The sequence below is a fragment of the Culex quinquefasciatus genome, chromosome 1 (assembly GCF_015732765.1).
Source record: "Culex quinquefasciatus strain JHB chromosome 1, VPISU_Cqui_1.0_pri_paternal, whole genome shotgun sequence".
Lineage (NCBI taxonomy): Eukaryota > Metazoa > Arthropoda > Insecta > Diptera > Culicidae > Culex > Culex quinquefasciatus.
The window spans coordinates 56,188,932-56,212,014 of record NC_051861.1 but is presented as its reverse complement, the minus strand read 5'-3'; the positions used below and the strand labels follow the sequence as shown (position 1 = coordinate 56,212,014).

Here is a 23,083-nt window from a genome sequence, read left to right as displayed (position 1 = left end):
CAGTTTTTTGAACGTGGCAATTCAGGATTAAGTTTAAGAGAATAGTGATATTCGGAGCACTTTTAGAGCTCTGAAAAATGAATATTTTTATTTGTTGACATGTAAATTTGGACTCAAGGGTCAAAGTTTTCAACCATTTTAAGGTAAAAATGGTGCAAATTTAAAACTCAAATATCTCGAAAAGGCGCAACCATATTTCAACCACCAGGTTGCATTTGAAAAAGGAGATCTAGCACTACAAACGCTTAAAAATCTCAGGGTGTTTTTCTTTAAACTCGAGATATCTTCATCTGAAAAAGTCTAATTTTCATGGGAAAATCATATGGGACCACCCTAATGAAAATCGACAATTGTTCAAAGATATGTTTTTCCATGTAATTTTGTCCGCTAAATCTGAATCTGCCCTCATAATTATGCCAAGGTATCGAAAAATCGATTTTTGGTCATTTTGTGTGTTTCCATGTAAAATTATCATTTATGACCAAATTTTGACCAAAAATCGATTTTTCGATACTTTGGTACAATCACAAAGTAAGACAGAGTTCCCACTGCCTTTTGATTTTTGGTTCATCTTGGTGGTACATCGCAGGTACATCGCACGACTGCTTCCAGCAAACCTTATGGAGCCAAAAAATGAAATGACATTTCTTCGGACTGGTCACTCTGGGTTACTCTGTGGTTCAATTCTGAGGGCAGATTAAAGTTACAGCCTTTTTTACCTTAAAATGGCTGTAACGTTTGACCCTTAAGTCCAAATTGACATGTCAACAAATAAAAATGTTCGTTTTTAAGAGCTCCAATAGTAACACTTTTCCCTAAAAATTAACCTTGAATTGCCACGTTCAAAAAACTGAGTTTTGAAGGTTTGCTCAGATGCTTTCTATAAATTTGGCCATAAAAGGCGTAGATTACGAGATAAAATGTTGGTGCCTTCGACAAAGTTGCTTGGATTGGCAAGCCCAACATATCATTTTAAACAATATTATTAAAAAAAAATATTTTTTTATTGCGTTCATTTATAGAGGGCAAAAAGTTTACACTCGTACTACTTGAATTTTTTTCTTAAAAGTTGTTCTAAGAGCTGTAAATTCAATTTTAAGTTTGCATTCCTATGTAACCGAACAGCGAAAAATTTGAATCGTCATTCTTCGATGCTTTGCGCCATCTGTCGGAATTTTTGAGCTTTTAATCGCGAATGTACGTACACGAAAAAGATTGAGGTTAAATTTTGTACCGACCAGCAAAATAAATGGCGTTCTAGTGTGCGTGAGAGCGGGCTTAGATAGCTCTATGGTACGCGCGTACGGTATGCTGCCGTACACAGTATGCGGTATACTCGAAGTGCTTAAGGGGAGAGTGCATGGCCCGGGAGCGCTTAGGATTTGGCCTAGGTACAAGCGACAAGCTGTCATCATTCTCTTGAATATTGGGTTTTGCTTTTTAAGTGACAGCCATAAACGCAGTTTTCTATTAATCATACTCAATAATTTATTCCTTGTATACAATTTCATAATTTACCTACAAAATTACAGTTTACACAATTATTCAGCGCATTTTCATCCTTAACTAAAATCTTACTTTAAAAATAAAAGTATCAACAATTTTCTGCTATTTTTGTGTTCTGTTTTTTCACTCATTGTTCAAATTGGTTGCGCCTTTTCCATGAAATGTTTTCATTTTCCCAAAATGCAGAAGTGTTGTGTTTGCACAGATTTAAGAGAGACCTTTTTTGCTTCGATTGTTTTTTTACCGATGGTGTATGTGTGTATGTGAGTTTGTGTGAGTGTTTGTGTGTAGGTTTATGTTTGTTTTAATTCTTGTCATGAATAGATATGTTGGATCAATCGTTTTCGCATCTATCCTGGGTTTTAAATACTTTTCATTTTTGAACCTCACGTGTCTCTTTGTCACAGAAAAATAGACAATTTTCCTATCCTTTGTTCCTTTTTTTCATTCGGTCATCCTTTGCTACTAGTCGCTATTGTGTATTTGCTGCTTTGTGTGTTGTGTTCCGTTGTATATTTTTATACGAAAAGTGCATTTGCCTTCGGTGTGTTGTTCTGTTTGGTCGTATGTCCTCACGATCATTCAGTATTGCTTTCAAGTCTGAAAATATATATATATATATCTATATATCTTTTATTGTTAATCCTTGAAAATCCAATCCAGATTGTTACGCTCTAGTTTAATGTTACACGTAGTTGCATGTTTACTTTGGTAAATAAATCTAAGTTTTTTACACATTTAAACACAGTGATATTTCGAATAGCATTTTTGTCTGTTTTACATTACCTTCTCTCAAATATTTTTTCGTATACATTGATTAAGGCGAATAATGGATCTCAAACCATATTATTTAGACAGCCAAATAACGTTTTTGATAATCAAAACGTAGATTTTGGTGTGTGTGATTGTGTATTTTTATGTTAAGCGACATACCTTTGGCTCGTATACAAAGATGCAAATTTTCGTTCAATAAAAAGGGTTTTAATTTTTTACAACTTTTGCTCGTGTGTTTCAAAAAAAGTGGAAAGCTTTCGTAACTATTACATTTATCAGTAATTATGAAGCTTTCCAGTGATATTCTATGTGCAAATTTTGGTTTCAGGTATTGTTTCTGTACCATCGGCCATCAGACTATGGGATTAATGTTTAGAGACTGCTTTTTTCTTGAAATGAATATTTTATTATTTATACAATTCTCGAAATCGTGAATTAAATTCACGAATGCTAGAACCACGAAGGAATATATTCACGTTTATAGTGCAAATGCACCATACTCATGAATAAATTCCTTCGTGGTTCTCACATTCGTGAACATAATTCACGATTACAAGAATTTATTTTTTTCTGTGTACTCGTGTGTTGTTTTTTTTCGTATACTGCATCTCTACCTTGTATGAGTTTTTGTTTTTTTTTAAATATACGCAGTTGTTTTATGTTATATTCAGTATAATTCGTAACCATCTTAAATTATAACATTTATTTCTTTTTCAATGAATAATGCATTTAAGCATGAGTTGTTATCCTACTTTTTTTATATTACAATATTTCAGTTCAGTATCATCTGTAATAACCCTGTTTTACTCTTTTTACTGTTCATTGTGTTTCTGTAGAACTGTCTTCATCTCTAGTAAGTTTTTTGGAGCGGTTGTGAGGTCGTGAAAAGAAGGTGATGTGTGTTCCATAATTACTGATAAATTTTGTTTTGAAATTGTACACATAAATCACGGAACACATTGAACTAAATGACACTTACTGCACTTACTGTAGATTGTGCATTAATTTTGTATTTGAAAAGAAATTATTTCCCATAAAACAAAATCGTTTGACACCATTTTTTTTGGTCACAAACAAATACTCGATTCCACATTTAGAATGAGAGGTAGTGAATGTAATAATGCTTTTTTAATTTATATGTGTATAAGACTACGTATTTTTTCCAATATTAAATTATAAATTAATTATTTCTCGAATTAGTTTGCAATAGGTCCTAAGTGCCATTTGTAAACAATGTCGTTTTTCGATCAATTCTCGTTCAACTAACGAATGATAAACATTTTTTTTAATTGTTCATCTGCACGTCCTTGTTTTTATTCTTTACTGAACAACAATAAAATTCAATTTATTCTTCATGAAAAAATAATTAAGTGTTGGACGTCGATTTGTTGCAAACTAATTAGAGTTTTGAAGGAAGCTTACGGGAGAAGGAGACATCGTGATCTTAATAAATTTAATTATAAAACAAAAGGTGTGTTTAGATTTTACAAAACTGCGCAAAACTTCGTCAAATCTTTCAAAAAACAAGTAGATCTGACAGTTTGAATGCCAATGCCATTTTGATCGAGGAACGCTATCTTAAGGAGTGTCCGAAATTCGAATGAAAATAAGGTCACTTGTTTTGACATTTTTGTGCGAAACATAGGGAAGCATCTAGTTCCAGCGCGCCTCTAATGTTGCCATATCAGCACTTTGACATAAAATTACAGCTGAGCAGTTCTCTAGGATTTCGGTCATTCGATTTTTTGTATTTTTAATCCGACTGAAACTTTTTGGTGCCTTCGGTATGCCCAAAGCCATTTTGCATCATTAGTTTGTCCATATAATTTTCCATACAAATTCGGCAGCTGTCCATACAAAAATGATGTATGAAAATTCAAAAATCTGTATCTTTTGAAGGAATTTTTGATCGATTTGGTGTCTTCGGCAAAGTTGTAGGTATGGATACGGACTACACTGGAAAAAATAATACACGGTAAAAAAATTTGGTGATTTTTTATTTAACTTTTATCACTAAAACTTGATTTACAAAAAACACTATTTTAAATTTTTTATTTTTGATATGTTTTAGAAGGCATAAAATGCCAACTTTTCAGAAATTTCAGGTTGTGCAAAATCACTGACCGAGTTATGAATTTTTAATCAATACTGATTTTTCAAAAAATCGAAATTTTGGTCGTAAAATTTTTCAACTTCATTTTTCGATGTAAAATCAAATTTGCAATCAAAAGTACTTTACTGAAATTTTGATAAAGTGCACCGTTTTCAAGTTTTTTAAGTGACTTTTTTGAAAATAGTCAGTTTTTCATTTTTTTAAATTAGTGCACATGTTTGCCCAGTTTTGAAAAAAATATTTTTGAAAAGCTGAGAAAATTCTCTATATTTTGCACAAAGGCCAAACATTCAATATTACGCCCTTTTAAAATGTTTGTCTTGATTTGAAAATTCCAAAAATATTTTTTTCGAAAAGATCGGAAAATTTCACAATTGTTTCATATATTAACATTGAAAATCGGACCATTAGTTGCTGAGATATTGACGATAGAAAATGGTGGGTTGTTTGGGTGAAACTTAGAAAACATCAATTTTCCTGTTTTTAAACCTTTGCATTGCAATATCTCAGCAACTAAAGGTCGTATCAACATAGTCCGAATAAGCAAAATATAGAGAATTTTCTCAGCTTTTCAAAAATATTTTTTTCAAAACTGGGCAAACATGTGCACTAATTTAAAAAAATGAAAAACTGCGACTATTTTCAAAAAAGTCACTTAAATATGGCTATAACTTGAAAACGGTGCACTTTATCAAAATTTTAGTAAAGTACTTTTGATTGCAAATTTGATTTTACATCGAAAATGAAGTTGAAAAATTTTACGACCAAAATTTCGATTTTTGAAAAATCAGTATTGATTAAAAATTCATAACTCGGTCAGTGATTTTTGCACAACCTGGAAATTTCTGAAAAGTTGGCATTTTATGTCTTCTAAAACATATCAAAAATAAAAAAATTAAAAATAGTGTTTTTTGTAAATCAAGTTTTAGTGATAAAGTTAAATAAAAAATCACCAAATTTTTTTACCGTGTATTATTTTTTCCAGTGTAGTCCGTATCCATACCTACAACTTTGCCGAAGACACCAAATCGATCAAAAATTCCTTCAAAAGATACAGATTTTTGAATTTTCATACATCATTTTTGTATGGACAGCTGCCGAATTTGTATGGAAAATTATATGGACAAACTAATGATGCAAAATGGCTTCTTTGGGCATACCGAAGGCACCAAAAAGTTTCAGCCGGATTAAAAATACAAAAATTAAAATTGAAGAAAAAGACCGATTTCGTAGAGAATTGCTCAGCTCATAAAAGCGTTTTAACTGAAATCGAGTGATAATCAGATCAGTAGGAAGTGAGCAAGTTGCTATCAAAAGTTGTGCTAAATCAGTTGTTTAAATAGTGAAAATCAGCAAATTGGATGGAGTTAGAAGCGAGCGTTTATCCTGCCAAACATACGAGAATTTTACCTACACATTTTAAACTTTGCCTGAAACTGATATTGAAATTTTTATGTTGTGTAAATAAACACTTATTTTACTTATTTTCATATGTTTTGAAAAGTAAATTAGTTATGCCAAACTACTAAGTGTGAGGGATTTTTAATCAGATTAAACTTTTTCTCGAGCTTAGGGATTAATGTGTTTAGCGTTATAGTGTTGCAATTTAATATGAAAAACCCACAGCCGTTGGAAATAGAGCTTTTTCTCCATCTAATTTCTTTCAAGATTCTTATTGACCTGTTTAATACATTAAACAAATGGCGCATGGAAATGTAAAGGAATATAAACAAAGGCAATGTCATTTACAACCAAGGGATTATGCGTTACATGAAGAAAGCAAGGTGGTGAGAATAAATAAAAACAAACAAAATAATACTTTCAAAATAATAATATAATTCGGATAAATTCATAAATCATTCCTATTTGTTACACTTTCTTCTGCATGTCCTTTTGTTCGTGCTTAGCATTAAATTATTTTAATATAACGAGACCTTACATTGATTTTATCCTCTCTTTTCCTGTAGCAAAACAAAAATTTGCTCATCTCACATCTGAGTGTTGAACTGATTTTTACAAGTAAAAACAACACTTTAATTTAGGAACCACCATGTTTTCCGTTTGTCCGCAATTTTACATCTGAAATGCATCGCGCTTGCTTTCGGGGTGTTTCTTCAAATGTTGAGTTTGGTACTGTTGGCGTTAGAACTAAGATGCTTCGATCTACTTAATGTACATCACTTTATCGATTGATTTTTCAAAAACAAAAATCATTAAGTTTTATAGGAAGTGGTTGTTTACTAAACACATGTTCAGATAATGCGAAATGATACAAGGTACTTAGAAACTAATTAAATTGAAAACGTGTGATCCTTACCGAACACACTACACTACTTTTTAATTTGTTTATGTGAGTGTGTGTAATCTGCTCCAAAAATTTGTAACTACGTACTATAGAAAGGAATTCGTTCCAGTTTTGTGTATTATTGCTATTTTTTGCCTATTTTTATATTTGATCAGTTTATGTTTGCAGATACCAAATATCGGCAACGATACTTTGGAAAATTAAACAAAATGTGAAGATGTGCGACTAACAACTGAATTTAAAAACAGATTCAACAAAATGCACTTTTTTTGGGTACTGTGCTGAGAGTTTTCCAGTTTGCTTGTTGTTCAATGTGTTCCGTTTAGTTTTTTTTTTTGCTTTTTGAAATGTGTGTTTTCAAAGGTTTTAGTTCTTTTAGAAATAATCATTACACAACAATACCACAGATATTCTGATGGAGATAAATAAATTTTTCGCATTTGAATTTGTTTAAGAATACTGGCTCCAGAAGGAAAACGTTGATTTGAAAAATAAATGGAAATTAATTTAATATATATATTTGATAGCAAAATATATGATTCTAAAAACAAAATTAATGGTTCTTTCAAATTTCGTTGGTTCTTTATATTCCAGACCCTTTGTTTTTATGGTAATTTCCTATGCTGAAGGATTCAAGAAGGTATGAGTGAATGATCCAAGTTGAAAGAATTTTGGTACTTTATTTAAACCATGAACCAGCATTTTACAGCCTGCAGCGTGTTACTCTTATGCAGCTAATCAGTTTTGTTCTCGAGTCTCTCTGTTAAAGAGATTTTTGCTTCTTAGTATTGATGGTTTAATTTTATGTACAAAATTACAGATAATGCTTGATACTTTAATTGCTAAGATTTTGCTATTTAGTGCACAAAAATTCACATCGTGACAAACCTGCTCGCAACAATTTCGGTCGTTCCTATCAGGATGGTTGTCTCAGTCGATAATGCCTATGAATTCTTCTTCGCTAAATGGAACTTTACCTCTCACATACACAATGGATTAATGGTGATGGTGTTTAGGATCCACAAGTTAACAGCCTTGGGAATGCAACTGAAGACATGAAAATTGCGCGTTGGATTTGAGGATTTTTTTTCCAGACATTTATTTAGATGATCTACATTCGACTGGTTCGAATAAACTCATTGTAGAGTTGAACTATAATTCATACTACATATTTTTGCAGTGGGTATGAAAGCTTGTTTCAATTCTTTTGGGGCAAATGGTTGCTCATATCTTCAGTTCTATTTTGTAGCTGCAACTGAGGTAGAATTTCCATTGTTACATAAATAATTGTCTTGCTACTGAGAAATGTGGTGTACACAGTAAAAAAAATCATGGTAAAATTACATCGAAAAAGGGTTAAGGTAGAGCAGTCATCAATGAGATAAGGGGAACAATGATAAAATGGCTCTCCCAAATTGTAGTTTCAACCAATAAGGCTCATATTTGGGGGAAAGGTGTGTCTACTGGATACTTTTCTGCCATAAGAGTTGCTTCAAAGATATTCATAAATGTTTGTTCCTGGGATGTCAAAGTAATTACCTCTATGTGTTCCATATATTGTATACCGTCATCTGGGGTGAATCGGGACTACATTCTGAATAGGGACAGCAGTGTTCAGAGCACTTAAAGGTTTTAAATTTGGAAATTAATGTACACATTTTGTTGGTCTGAGTCTGTTCTATCCGAAACCAACCAAAACATTAAAATATTGTTCTCTAATATGGTTTAAACTGCTGTCCCAATTCGCCCCAGTGGACGGGGCTGTATTTACAGCATATACGGATATACGAGATACGTAGAGTATATCGGCTTTTACAGCGCCGAGTTGGCCGTGCGGGTTAGGGCGCAGACTTAGTAAGCTAGTTATAACTATATATACAGCAATTCCCCACGAAAACAGCATGGAAAAAACAAAGTGCTCGGATCGGGCTCAAAATTTTTCTGGGGTTCCTGGCCGAAATTATTAGACCCGTATTTTTTGTTTGGCCATTAGGGTGACCTGCGGCGTGTTAGGGTGGTCTGAAAATGGCCATTTTCGTCGATTTTCGCAAAAACCACTTTTTTCGAAAAATCATAACATCTCGCCATTTTAACCGATTTCAATTGTCTTATACGCAAATGAAAGGTGACAAGTTGGCCTTTCAAAGATAAATAATAAGAAGTTTCAAAAATCTAGCCTAACATATGAAAAGGTCGAATGAAACTTTAAAATGCCGTTTTGACGGTGTCTGGACCAAAGAGCCTATGTCTGGAAATATTTTTATCGGAATCCCCGGACATTTTTACAAAAATTTTGGTACCCAGACATGTATAGGTCATCGCTGAAATTTTAAAGTTATCGCAGTTTTAGTGAAAAAAGTTGATTTTTTGCCAATTTCGTCATTCTCCGGTTTTTGCGCGGCGCGTCAAAAACACGGATTTTATTTTCAAAAAATCATATCTCGGAATCCTGTTAATGAACTCCTCCCATTTTTTAGTGTGTTATGTAAAAATGTCCGGGAAATCCGATAAAAAATATTTCCAGACATAGGCTCTTTGGTCCAGACACCGTCAAAACGGCATTTTAAAGTTTCATATGCCCTTTTATATGTTAGGCTAGATTTTTGAAACTTCTTGTTATTTTTTTTTTGAAAGGCCAACTTATCACCTTTCATTTGCGTATAAGACAATTGAAATCGGTTAAAATGGCGAGGAGTTATGATTTTTCGAAAAAGTGGTTTTGCGAAAATCGACGAAAATGGCCATTTTTCAGACCACCCTAACACGCCGTAGGTCACCCTAGTGGCCAAACAAAAAATACGGGTCTAATTATTTCGGCCAGGAACTCCCAGAAAAATTTTGAGCCCGATCCGAGCACTTTGTTTTTTCCATGCTGTTTTCGTGGGGAATTGCTGTATAACTAGCGTCTGCCAGATGTAAATTTACACATTATTAGAGGTAAAGTTAAACCCTTTTCTGACATAAAAGATGTATCCCTTTTTTGATGTAATTTTACCATATTTTTTTTTCTCTGTATAGTGCATCTGTATACGCGTTGAATGGGAACTAACTTATAGTAAAATATATTTACATAAACATAACAAATAAATATTCGGTAGGGTACTACAATAAATTGTTGTTTGGTTGTAAGTATACAAATTAAAGTTGGTTTTCCTAAAACAAAAATGCTCCAAAAGAAAAGTGTAGGTATGGTTTAGGATGGTGTCTACTCTTGTGACAGCTGTCATACCACCTGGTACAAATCCGTTGAAAGCTGAAGGGATGCTTCGTAGACATAGAAAAAGTATTAAAGTTGGGGCTCGTGGATCATGTGGGTGTGTATGCGAAGTCGAGGAAACGATTCCATCTCGATTTGGTCGTCACTCAGCTGCCAATAACCTTTGTTGTAACTTCCTGTTTTTGTTTCGATTTGCGGTTGCTCTTTGAAGAATAATATTGGACTACTTTGAACGTTCAACATTCTTTGCATGTCTGTTGCCGTGCTTTTTGGTTCCTCTAGATGGCCACATGGTTTTTCATTGTTTCAATAGTTTACTTTATGCTCGCTGGGAAGTTGGGGGTTCCTTTGCTACTTCCACACAGCTTATGTGAACGTGATGTGTGCGAGATACCTTTCATTACACAATTATCTAAACTAGACACTGCAAGAAGAAGAAAGCATTAGAGGTGGCGTTAATGGCATGCCAATTGGCACAAATGAACAGCATACCTTAAAATTTGCCGTTTATTACAAGTGGTGAGGATAATACTCAGCAGGTGGATAGTGGTAACCCTGATGGAACGCGGGATCGCCCGGTGCCCGGTGCATCATCTGCGCCTGGCCGTCCATCATGTAGCTCATCGCGTCCGGATATCCGGCTGACGGTCCTGGGTGGGTGTATACTGAAATCGGAGAATAAACTAATCAAAAAAAGAAAGAAAAACATTCAGTTAAGGTATTATCGGAGCCGGAAACACACAGAAGGACACACTTGTGGTCGTGGGTGATGCGTGGGCGCGCGTCATGCTGTTGGTGTTGATGATTTCTAATGTTTCATGAATGATCTGTTTATAGGAGCATAATCATACATTTTGTAAAATAAATTGGACTCCATATGTCACAATATTATTAAATTTCAGCTGTGAAGCGGTGATTTTTTATTATGAACATTAAAAGATGTTGGAATTTTTAAGCATTTGTAGTTGGATAATGTTCATTAACCTTCCATGTGGATGTGGTAATAATTAAGGGGTCGTTTTTGTCGTTGATTTTATATGGGAAAAAACGCGAAAATGTATGGAGAAAAACATCGTTTCAGTATTTGGCTGATTTTAGCGTGAAGTAGGTAGTTATGGATGAAGCCAAAAAGTCGGCTTTGGAATCCAAGTCCAAACAATGGAGTCAAAATATCCAATTCTCGATCAACCATTTGATCATGGAGTGCACCCCCTCCTCCCCCAAGGGTACCACCAAACATTCAAAGTACAGTTTAATTTATTGACCTTGTACGCGCGCCGTCAGCCGATCGCGGAAGAGTCTGTCACCGGCGTTGTTTCCGCCTGGGGCAGACCCATCACAGCCCGCCTAACTGACAGACTAGCGGCAGTAGTAGTATTAGTATTATAGTACAATGTGATGGCGGGCTGGCGAGTCCTTACGTAGGGTAGAGTAGTCATCAATGAGACACGGGGAACAATGATAAAATGGCTCTCACAAGTCGTAGTTTCAACCAATCAGGCTCATATTTGGGGGAAAGGTGTGTCTACTGGATACACGTCTGCCATATAAGTGGCTTTGGTTATGGACGCTCCCTTGAAAAGTTATTCATAAATGTTTGATTCTGGGGTGTAAAAGTAATTCATGGACAAAAAATACTTTTTCGCTCGTAGGCTGCCATTTACACCAAAACTAATATTTCTTCAAATGTCTTTCGACGTTCCATAGGGACTAAGTTGGGCTCGAAAGTCGTTTCATTAGATTTGGCCAAAATTTAGAATACACCCAGAATCCAGGACTGTCTCATTGTTCCCCACTCATTTCAGGCCATGGGTAACAATGAGACACTTTGATTTTTCTTCAATAAACTTTTCAAAATCGATGGAAATCTTTCAAAGCATGAATTAAAAGTGATTTTTGGCATATTTATAAAGTTTAAACTGCATTTAACCAAAAATACAAAGTTATTTGGTATTAATATATGGATTTTACAAAATTTAAATACTTTTTAGTGTAACTATTGTTATTAAAAGTTTCATGTTGGCAAAATTGCTCTAAAATGTTCAAGGCAAGTCACCTGCAATGGAACAATACAAAAACATGATGTTTTGCTAGAAAAATGTTGATTTTCGTAGAGTGTCTTATTGTTCCCCAGCTATCTCATTGTTCCTGCCAAGTGCGTCTACAATGAGACAGTTGAATAACGCAGGCTGTAGATGTCGGATCGATCTCATATTTTGGTCAATGATAGAACACATTAAAAGAAAGATAATGCAACTTAAATCTCATTAAGACATGCTGATCAAAAAATTAAAAAATCGTTGAAAGTTGAAAACCAAAAGTGTCTCATTGATGACTACCCTACCCTACACGTTATTCTTGCCACTTCTGCTCGTCGTCGCCCGCGCCTCTCTTTTTGCAAATCATTCCTTTCCGTTTTTCTTGTTGAGGCAGGTCGTGAAAGTAAAATTGATGGTTTTTCCTCCCCGCCATAAATAAAATTGTTAGAGATAATAAATATGCAATTCACTCCGAAGCCGGCCGACTGTCATTCACGTGCATCTACTTTTACTCCACTCCTGGCCACCAACCATGGCTGGCCCGTCGGAATGAATGAATGAGGGTACGCAAGGATGGATGGGGCCAGACCACCCAATTGTGCCGAAAAAGAGCAACGACGGCCACGTGTAAAATATTGCTCATTTTTAGTGATCTCATCGTCAGCAGGGCCTGTCTACTGAAAAAAATCAATAATTTCATCGTAAACATAAAATCCGTCAAGCGGTTGAGAAAATTTTATAGCGACTTTGAGGGAGTAAAAGGAGGAGAAATACATAGCCCCTGCGTGTAGTACAAGGTCTGTTGAAGATATTGGTGGTAATAAAGTTATGTGTGAGATTACATTTTATCACACAAACATGTCAAGTAAACAGATTCCGAAGCAAGTGGGTCAGTTAATTCGACAACATGTTGTTGAACCGTGCGGTTTGTAATGTTCTGAAAGGCTACAAACTTCCGACAACGCATTGCCAGATTTGTTTTTTAAACAAAATCTAAAGTTTCATTCGTGAAGTGTGGAATCATAATTTATATCGTAATTTATTTCGACAATTGGCACGTGAGTTACCATTTTAAGTCTTCAGCACCGCAGCATTGTATTTGGGTGTGTTTGTAGTTGTGATAGAAGGTGATTGTGTTTGATAATACAAAATGACTGAATATTTAAAGTACACATTCCAGCAAGACTGAACCGTCGTCGGATCGTTAGATCCGGGAGATCATCGTTGTGGAATGTCGTTCGAGATTATAAGTGAAACTCACCTGCTCTGTTCGATTGGTCTATCATTGGTTGTACAATTCTCCGCCGGGCATTAATGAACCTGCAAGTACAAGGGATGATGTTGAATATTTTGTTCGATTTTCCGCAGAGGGGAAACAAAATTAGCTTGCGCCAAACATAGAAAAGGTGCCATATTTGATCAGAACGCAACTTTACAATGTCATTCTGTTCTCCCCTTCTTCAAAACATGTTCTTTTTTCGGGTAGCCCTCTATCATCGGATGCTTTTATGTGCTTTCGCCAAACTCATAAAAATATCAATATGTTTATGTGATGATTATTGGTCATAAAGTATGATAATAAAAGAAAATTTTATGAACGTTATCAATTTGGCATCAACTTCGTCCAGATTGTGCACAGAATTATACGCCCGAGCGTTTTTCGTTAACGGAAGATGCGGAAGTTTGAAATATCTTAATGTTGGCGTTTTATATTCCTAATTGTAATTTTAATTTATTGATTGCGTATTTTCGACTGCCATTAATCAACATTTAATAGTCAGAGTGAAAATGAAATTCTCCAAGATTTTTAAGATATGGGTAATACTCCGCCAACTCACACAGCAATTGCCCTGACCCCACTTCGATTTGCGTAAAACTTTGTTCTAAGGGCCTCGTGGCGCGGGTGTCTGCCTGTGTGGATCAATCGGACCGCGCACTGGACTCACAATCCAGAGGTCGCCGGTTCGAATCCCGGGGCGGACGCAAAAAATTCTAAGTGTAAATATAGGTATTCGGTGCCCTCTCCCCGTGCCCATACCTTCACACTTAGGAGACCCGGGAGGCGGAGTCTTGTCGCAAAAAGAACGATACACGCCTGTGGATCCGTTGACGAAACCGCAAGGTTTAAGAGGGCCACATTATAAGGTGTTACGTCGATTCCGTTTTCCGTGGCGCGGTGGTTAGCAGCTTCGGCTGCCGATCCCTAAGTTTCTATGGGGCGCTGGTTCGATTCCCGCCTTATCCTCCTGGCCTTTTATCGGATGGGGAAGTAAAACGTCGGTCTATTTGCGTTAAAGAGGTTTTGGGTGACTCACCACACATAACCTTCGGACGCCTAGAAATGAGCAGAAACTTGCAACAGAGCCCACAATAGACCCGGAGGTCGTTAAAGTGGATTGCTTTGCTTTATGTTCTAAGGGGTAACTTTTGTCCCTGATCACAAATCCGAGGTCCGTTTTTGATATCTCGTGACGGAGGGTAGTACGACCTCTTCCATGATTGAACATGCGAAAAAAGAGGTGTTTTCAATAATTTGCAGCATGAAACAGTGATGAGATAGAAATTTTGTGTTAAAGGAACATTTATGTAAAATTAGACGCCCAATTTAATGGCGTACTCAGAATTCTGAAAAAAACGTATTTTTCATTAAAAAAAAAACCAAACAAGTTTTAAAAACTCTCCCATTTTCGACTGTAAAAAAATTGGAACATGTCATTTTAAAGGGAATTTAATGTACTTTTCGAATCAGCTTTATTTATTTATTTATTTATTTATTTAGAGTCGTGTGGTGTTCGTTGGATCGATCGGAGAGTGAATCGACGCGCGCGAATCCGCGGGAAAGTGGTGGAAAGTTCTAGAAATCATTGAAAAAAAGGTCGCGGTGTGCCCAGAGATGTTGGGCCATCAGTCGTGTGGTGTTCATTGGATCGATCGGAGAGTGAATCGACGCGCGCGAATCCGCGGGAAAGTGGTGGAAAGTTCTAGAAATCATTGAAAAAAAGGTCGCGGTGTGCCCAGAGATGTTGGGCCATCAGTCGTGTGGTGTTCGTTGGATCGATCGGAGAGTGAATCGACGCGCGCGAATCCGCGGGAAAGTGGTGGAAAGTTCTAGAAATCATTGAAAAAAAGGTCGCGGTGTGCCCAGAGATGTTGGGCCATCAGTCGTGTGGTGTTCGTTGGATCGATCGGAGAGTGAATCGACGCGCGCGAATCCGCGGGAAAGTGGTGGAAAGTTCTAGAAATCATTGAAAAAAAGGTCGCGGTGTGCCCAGAGATGTTGGGCCATCAGTCGTGTGGTGTTCGTTGGATCGATCGGAGAGTGAATCGACGCGCGCGAATCCGCGGGAAAGTGGTGGAAAGTTCTAGAAATCATTGTCGCGGTGTGCCCAGAGATGTTGGGCCATCAGTCGTGTGGTGTTCGTTGGATCGATCGGAGAGTGAATCGATTGGTAGAAAGTTCTCGAAATCATTGGGGTCGCAATGTGCCCAGAGAAGTTGGGCCATCAGTCGTGTGGTGTTCGTTGGATCGATCGAAGTGTGAATAGGCGCGCGCGAACCCGCGAGAAGTAGATCGGAAAAGAATTGAAATAGAGATTCGCATCGTTGAATTATATATTATATTTTCATTTCGTTTTGAAAGCCCATCCCATAGCATCGTTGCTCGGATGGCACGCCGGCGGTAAGAAGTTAAACATAAAAATTGTACATCACGGAATAATACGATTAATTCAAAATTCATTTCGTTTTGAAAGTCCCTCCCAAAGCATCGTTGCTCGGATGGCACGCCGGCGGTAAGAAGTAAAAAATACGCGATTGATAAGACCTTCTCATAGCATCGTAGCTCGGAAGGCAACGATTGTTTCACTTTCTGGTCATATCATCTACCAAGATGAATCCTGACCTTTCCTTTCCTTCCCCTACTAACACAATTCCCCCACTTCCCGTGATGCTTGAAGGAGATGCTGTGGATTCAACGGTCTCATGCGGTGTCAACAGGTATAGAGCGACAAACTCTGTGTCTGATGAGTCTGCAACTTCAACTATCGGACTAACATTCCTACCTTTGTTGAACTGCATCTCCTTGGGGGGGCGCCGGTATTGACTCAAAGCAGAGATCTTCAGGGGTTATACAGTGAGGATGATTAGCTCCCACTACTCATCTGTTGGTTCATTGTGTAACTTCAGCTGATCCGTCAATAACGGAGTAGCAGCTCATTGGCAGTCAACCATGCTCATGCTCATGCTCATGCTCATGCTTTATTTATTTATTTATTTAGGTATTTATTTATTTATTTGCGTTTAAGGACCACTTTACTCAAGAGTCATTCGGTCCGAGGCTCATTTACAATGTGAAACATTCGTGAAATTTGCCGATCTTTTCGAAAACAATATTTTGAAAAAAAAAATAAGTCAAGACTAACATTTCAAAAGCACCAAACATTCAATATTACGCCCTTCGGACCATTAGTTGCTGAGATATCGACATTAGAAAATGGTTGATTGTTTGGGTGAGACTAAGAAAACATAAATTTTCCTGTTTTTAAACATTTGCATGGCAATATCTCAACAGCTGTCATATCAACAAAGTTCAAAATAGCACTAATTTGAAAAAAATAATAATAACTGCGACTATCAAAAAAAAAAATACCTAAAAATGGCTTTAACTTGAAAACGGTGCACTTTATCAAAATTTCATTTAAAGTACTTTTTGATTGCAAATTCGATTTTACATTGAAAAATAAAGTTGAAATTTTCACGAACAATATTTCGATTTTTTGAAAAAATCAGAATTGATTCAAAAAATCATAACACGGTCAATGATTTTTTGCCCATTCTTGAAATTTCTGAAAAGTTGGCATTTGATGTTCTCTAAATCATATCGGAAATTAAAAAATATAAAAATAGTGTTTTAAGCAAATCAAGTTTTAGTGCAATAAGTGAAATTAAAAATCACAAAAAAAATTACTGTGTATTATTTTTTTCAGTGTAGTCCATATCCACAGAAGCTAGGAAGGTGCGATCCACGTGGTAGCTGCCTGACGTATGGCGTCGCGGTGTGCATCAAGCTTTCATAGCATGCTAAGGAAAATTTGATGCTTTTTTAGGGAAAACCGTTGATTCCGGAGACATCGGATTGTTTGCCGATGCGCCAGGTCCAGGGACAACGAATCTATATGCTCTCTTCGGAAAAAGTGTTCTACAGACCATTCCCCATAGGCCTGACCATACCAGAAGTTGGCGCGTGATTTTCCCAGACCTGTAGGAGCGTTTGAACAAAAAGTTCCAATTTCCTATAGTAATTCCCATGTAAACTTTAACCCTGATGCGCGCAGCCAGTTTACAACCAAATGAGCTGATATTTGGCATGAAAGTCCCTATGGGCATGCCCTACAAGGGGAACCATACTAAAACTTGATCCGAGAACTTTTTGAAAAACGTACCCACCCTAATATCCATACATACAACTTTGCTGAAGACACCAAATCGATCAAAAAAAAAATATCAAAAGATACAGATTTTTAAATTTTCATGTATCATTGTTGTATGGACAGCTGCCAATCTTGTATGGACAATTATATCTCAGAGAATTGCTCATGTTCAAAAATGAAAGGGATCGTACCGCCTTTCCGTCACGAGATATCAAAAAACGAACCTAGGATTCGTGAACAGGGACCCCGAAATTTTTGGAAGACATATGGGAGAGAGGGAAGAAGAAGAAAAGAAGAATAAAATTTCTTCGTCCAGCCCCCCCCCCCCCCCAACCAAAATTCTGGCTACACTCCTGCCTTAGGACAATGTTTAGAGAGAGAGAATTACCCATATTATTTAATATAGCTTACAAAAAGTGAGATTTAAGTTATTCTTCCGGCAGTCGAGCATCAATTTTAGTATTAAAAACAAGAAAAACAAAAGCAATTGTCAAAACTAAAGAAAATCGGAGGAAATGCATTTTTTATACAAAGCTATACTGCCCATGTTCGCATAAATGTCCCATATGCAAAAACAGCCAGCTGAGAAAAACGCTATACAAGTTTGTTCCACACATAAGGCTACGTGTTGTTCCTCCTGATTTCTAGAACAAAGTACTGGATGTTATAGGCTCTTTTGAAAGCGCACACGATTTTGAACCAAACTGCATAAATAACTCAAAAGTGACGAAAATGCATATGGGACATTTATGCGATCATGGGCAGTAAAGCGATGTTAAAAATAAAAGACTCACTAAAAACCGGAAACTGACAAAATTTTTTTATATTCCGGATCAAAGAACTGACAGTAGCATTACCATGTCCCCTCTTTATTTTCCGAAACGAGCATCAGTAATTAAACTTTTAGAGAAGATAAGCGATGCCACGCGTTACCGAATATCGACCAAACAACAGGGAGATGGAGTTCTCGATTTACACTTCGTCTGTCAGAATATCTCATTAAATCTTTCTAAAACTGTGCAGGGAACGAGGGCTCACCCGGTGCTCTCTGCGGTGTGCTCACAGTGGTGGTGGGATATGAGACGGAAAAAGTCAAACCTTAATGCCACACTAATCACATTATTGACTTATGGCACCGGCTTACCGGCGTATATGCGAAATAATTTAATGCCCTATCGAAATTTGAACGTTATCTGTTTATGCGCATTCACGGAACAATGTATGCAAAGGTCCGGTGGAGCCGTCCAGCAGTGACGGAACAAAACGAAGCGGTGGAACTGCGAGGGAGGACCTCGGAACTGGTCAGAGTGAATTTTGCGAATGAGTGGATTGCTTCGTGTTTGTATTGGAAAAAATCCGAGCAAAATCAGATCCAACATTGATAACACCGACCAAAAGGTTCAACTCGAGGGGAAGCATGAAGTTTGGGGTTCCTAGAACTACGTGTATGTACTTTGAATTTTTCAAAAATAGACAGAGCCGAATGATTCTTCTCCAAAGCTTGTATGGATAATTAGGGCGGTTCATCGCTGTTGCGTACAAGTAAAAAATTGCATGCAATATGTGGGAGTAGCGAACAGCACTAATTCTCCATACAAACTTTGGAGAAAAACCATTCGGCCCTGTCTCAATACTTTTGAAAAATTCAAAGTACACGTGGTTCTGGAGACAGTCATTTTGTCAATTTTTGTAGGTCAGTTTAATTAATTAGAGCAGTATAAGCTTTACGGTGCCGGGTATAATTACTTATAGCTAGGGTTAGTAAAGGGGGAAGCTGAATACTCGCGGCTGTTTCGATGTTAACCCTCTTACGCCCATGGTTACTCCAGAGCACCACTTTTGTCTTCAAAATTAAATTTCTCTCAGTCAACCTGCGTAATGGTGAAAAACGTAAAAAAATCTCGATTTTGCTCTGGACGAAAAGGGATTAATAATACATTAATTAACACTGGAACGCCCAACGCATGTCCAACTTACACGGACGCCCAAGCCTCCCAAAAAAGGTGGAATGGTAACTTCAACTCGCTGGTTCTCGGGCATTACTCAACCATTCGGGACGATTCTTGTTTCCAGTTATTCGTAAGAATGTCTAGATGATCCTAAAATTTTGCAGAACTTGATTTGAACAAATCAATCTTCCACCTTTTTTTAAAATGACTGCCTCCGCGGAATTTTTGGCACGCGAAAAAAAAGTTGGAGCGATGTTTTTGATCGCATAAATTACAGATTTGATTAAATTAAGTTCTGCAAAGTTCTAGAATCATCTAGGCATCCTAACAACAAATCACTGGAAAGAATACTCATCATGAATGGTTGAGTTATGCCCGAGAACCAGCGAGTTGAAGTTACCGTTCCAACTTTTTGGAGCCTTGGGCGTTGGAATGTTAACAGTAGTAATGAAATAAATATTTTTGCCTCTATTCAGGTTCTCAATAAAATCCTTCAAAGATCAAATCCAAAATCTCTCAATTGAGTCTATGATAGCGAAGTCAGAAAGTTATTCGAGTTTGAGTCAGAAATTTCGGAGAGTCGGAGTAAGGAATCATAGTCGGAGTTAGGAGTCGCTAGTTAGTAGATTTGGTACTTTTAGGTGATCTGGAGTAGGCAACTACGGAAAGCCAATGTTGGAATAATCAAGTTCTTTATATTGGCCAAAAAATCATGCACAAATTCGATTCATCTAGGATCAAGATTTGAAAATTTTCGACATTTATCCTCGTAAAAGACCACAATGAGCCGCCGTTTGATTTTTTTGTATACATTTCCGATTATACAAGTTCAAGTCAACAAGAACAGGGAATCGTCGTCGCCTACTGCTGCTGCTGCTGTTGATACACGTGATGGACCTACGCTATTCCACGATATGGTTGCTCCGTTCTCTGCCGCTTCGGAGAGGGCAGAGCACGACATTGCTGTGATGCGTACCTACTGAGATGACTGTGCGACCCTTTTCTATTTTTCTAGACAATTTGTTCGACACCCATTAATCACTATGTGACAACTTATGCATGAGTGACTACTACTGAGAGCACAAGGCAGGACAGGGGTGGGACACTCGCACAGTTACGTTATATATACGAAGGGGTAAGCGCAAAAGGAAGATTCAGTTTCGGTTCGTTTTATAAATGCAATGTGATGGATTTATTCATAGAAATGTATATGTTTGTCAAGGGAGTGTTGAACGGGAAATAGTTCTTGCCATAGAATGTGCCGAGAAAGGAAGCTATCTTCGGGATAGCAACTGCAGAGAAAATGGCAATAGTGTAGCGCCACCAGGATGATGTATTCGGAAAAGTTCCGGGCAGAGTACGGAAAGCTTTTAATCGTCTTATTGTATGTGTTTCTAATCTTCTTTTAGTATGCGCCCGCGAAAAACATCACTGCGGTGATCAAAGAGGTGTGTGTGTGCAATTTGGGCCAAGTTAGTATTTCTAAATTCGAAATGAAATTAAAAAAAAAAATACGCTGGTATTCTTATCGATGACATTTCCAATTCAGTCTATGTAGTCATGGAAAGAGAAGTTCTCGTAAACTTATAAAAGCCAACGAGTTTGCAAAAGAAATCCATTAGTGCTAACGCTTTTATTATGCAATTAATAAATCACCCACAGATACACAAATAAATCATCATCAGCGGAGCGAGTGCGAGTGCGCTGAATTCAATTGAACTAATTGAATAAGAGGCAACGAATTGAATCAAATCGAATCGGATATTGTTGCCACGACGATAGGCCATCAGAGCTCCGTGAACTACGCGAGGGTGGAAGGCTCTCGGTTTGTTTAGTCCGTCGTGTCTATCATTTCTTTGCGGAAAAATATCTTCTCATAGAGAGATGTTTTGGGCAAACAGTTGCGGGGCCAGCTTGAACCACTACCGACTGAGAGTGATCCTTTATTGTTTATGCAAACGCTCGAGGCTATTGAATCTGCTGAGGAAATGAATACCCGGATGTGTTTGGTTAGAGCCAGCGCTGGAAAAATCTCAAAGAAACGAATTGTTTGAACAACATCCAAAGATTACCAGGTCCCAATTTTCTGGATAAAAAAAAAATCAAATAATTTGTGTTGCCGTAAATAAACTTGAATTACACACAAAAATTTAACAAAAATGCGTTACGTACACCATTTGATTAGCGATAAATGTAATGAGTGCCCTTCCTGTTTCTTATAGTCACTTGCCTCCCTGACTTGTTTTTCTCGGATGGAAATTACGTATAAAATTATGCAAATATGCGTATCTATTGGGTTGTTGGGAGGAAAATGGTAGCCTTAGGATTTGCACAAAGAACAGAACAATAGAGAACATGCAGGAAGGAGTAGCTTGGTGGCAGAGTGGGTAGAATTATCTTCTCTTCGCGAGCGCCCGCCACGCGAGTGTCCCGGCTACAGAAGATAAATGAGTCGAAACGCGAATCAGCCAAACTGGAGTGCCGGCAGAAGCCACGGCGTATCAAGACAAGTGATGGAAATGGGAAAAGGGAAAGCTTCCAGAAGACACACCACCACCACTCGCCGGAAAAAGGGGTGACATACATTTCGGGGTAGATTAGTGACTCTTTGATTTATTGTTTGTTATTATTTTGGTTTGTAGATACATTTTTATGTCGCTTCCACTCTGCTGGATGTCAGCGTAAGTAATGCTTAACGTAGGAGGGGAGAGGACCCTTTAGAGTAATTCAGAGACGTTTTGAGCAAGTGATTGTAATGAGAGCATTTCGTGAAACTGTTCTTGCTCGGCAATGTTATGTAGAACTATTGTAATCAAGGAGTCAAAGACGGTGGGACCGGAACACTTTGGAAATCCGGAAAGATGACGGTTGTTAGAAATCGTAAGAAAATTAGCTCAAAAATTTTTTCATGAGAACAACTACAAAACACAACCAATTAAATTGGCTGTGCAGGATGTTCCAGAACTACTGACTCCCTACGGGTACGTTGGCACAATAGATTGGATCATCATGCGAATTTCTACCGATTGTTCACATTGCAGATGGTGCCAAAGGGAGCCTTTGCTTTGGTGCTGCTCTTTCTCCTACCCAAGGATCGAGGATCGCGCTGGCGAGGGGGTGTTTTTCATTATATTTGCACCAGTCTGGCTGAGGGACCGGACCACCGGTGCTGTGGAGACTGTCGCCGTAGTTTTCGGTTTATCAAATTGTAACGTCTCTTTTCATCTCGTAAGCATTACACAATACGGTGCCGGAGTGCCACACATGCTAACAGAATCACCACCACCGTCGCCCTTTTTACCCCAGACAGTATTAAATTGAGTGGCGCACCATCTGGTGACAGGTTGTGTTTATTATTTATTGCAATTATGAAAATTATGATTTGGAACAAAATTGAGAAGTTCTACAGCACGTGTTGCCGGGGGAGACGATAACGCGCGGGCGTTCCATTTTAACAGCTTAAAAAAACAAAAGGATCTGACTTTTTGCGCCTGTTTTCCCTTGGCCCTTGTCGCAGCGAGGTTGAATTGAAAGGAAATTCACTGTAACTAATGTGGTGATAAAGGCCTATTGAATTTTTATTCGCGTTTTTGCAACAGTCTGTCCGTTTCTGAATGCGGGTGTTAACCACTCCGTTAGAGGGAAGAGTACCATATGTTGGGACCGTGTAAAGAAACGGTGATTCAATTATTATTTTATAATATTATGAATTAGACGCTGAGAGTTAACCAATCGATGGTAATCTCTGTTC

At 37.4% G+C, this 23,083-nt stretch overlaps 1 protein-coding gene across 2 annotated transcripts in view; it reads right to left on the bottom strand.

Annotated features, from left to right (window-relative positions):
- Positions 1–9,596: 9,596 nt before the first annotated feature.
- The window catches only part of LOC6045521 (homeobox protein homothorax), a 285,128-nt gene continuing 271,641 nt past the window's right edge, over positions 9,597–23,083 (bottom strand). The window contains exons 12-14 of one of the 2 annotated variants that reach the window (XM_038249283.1): positions 13,216–13,274; positions 10,408–10,598; positions 9,597–10,339 (exon numbers count right to left, since the gene is read on the bottom strand). In XM_038249283.1, coding sequence (XP_038105211.1) covers positions 10,426–10,598; positions 13,216–13,274 — 232 coding nt within the window. In that variant the 3' untranslated portion in view covers positions 9,597–10,339; positions 10,408–10,425. The remainder of the gene's footprint in view (positions 10,340–10,407; positions 10,599–13,215; positions 13,275–23,083) is intronic. The other variant, XM_038249286.1, reaches the window with a different exon arrangement.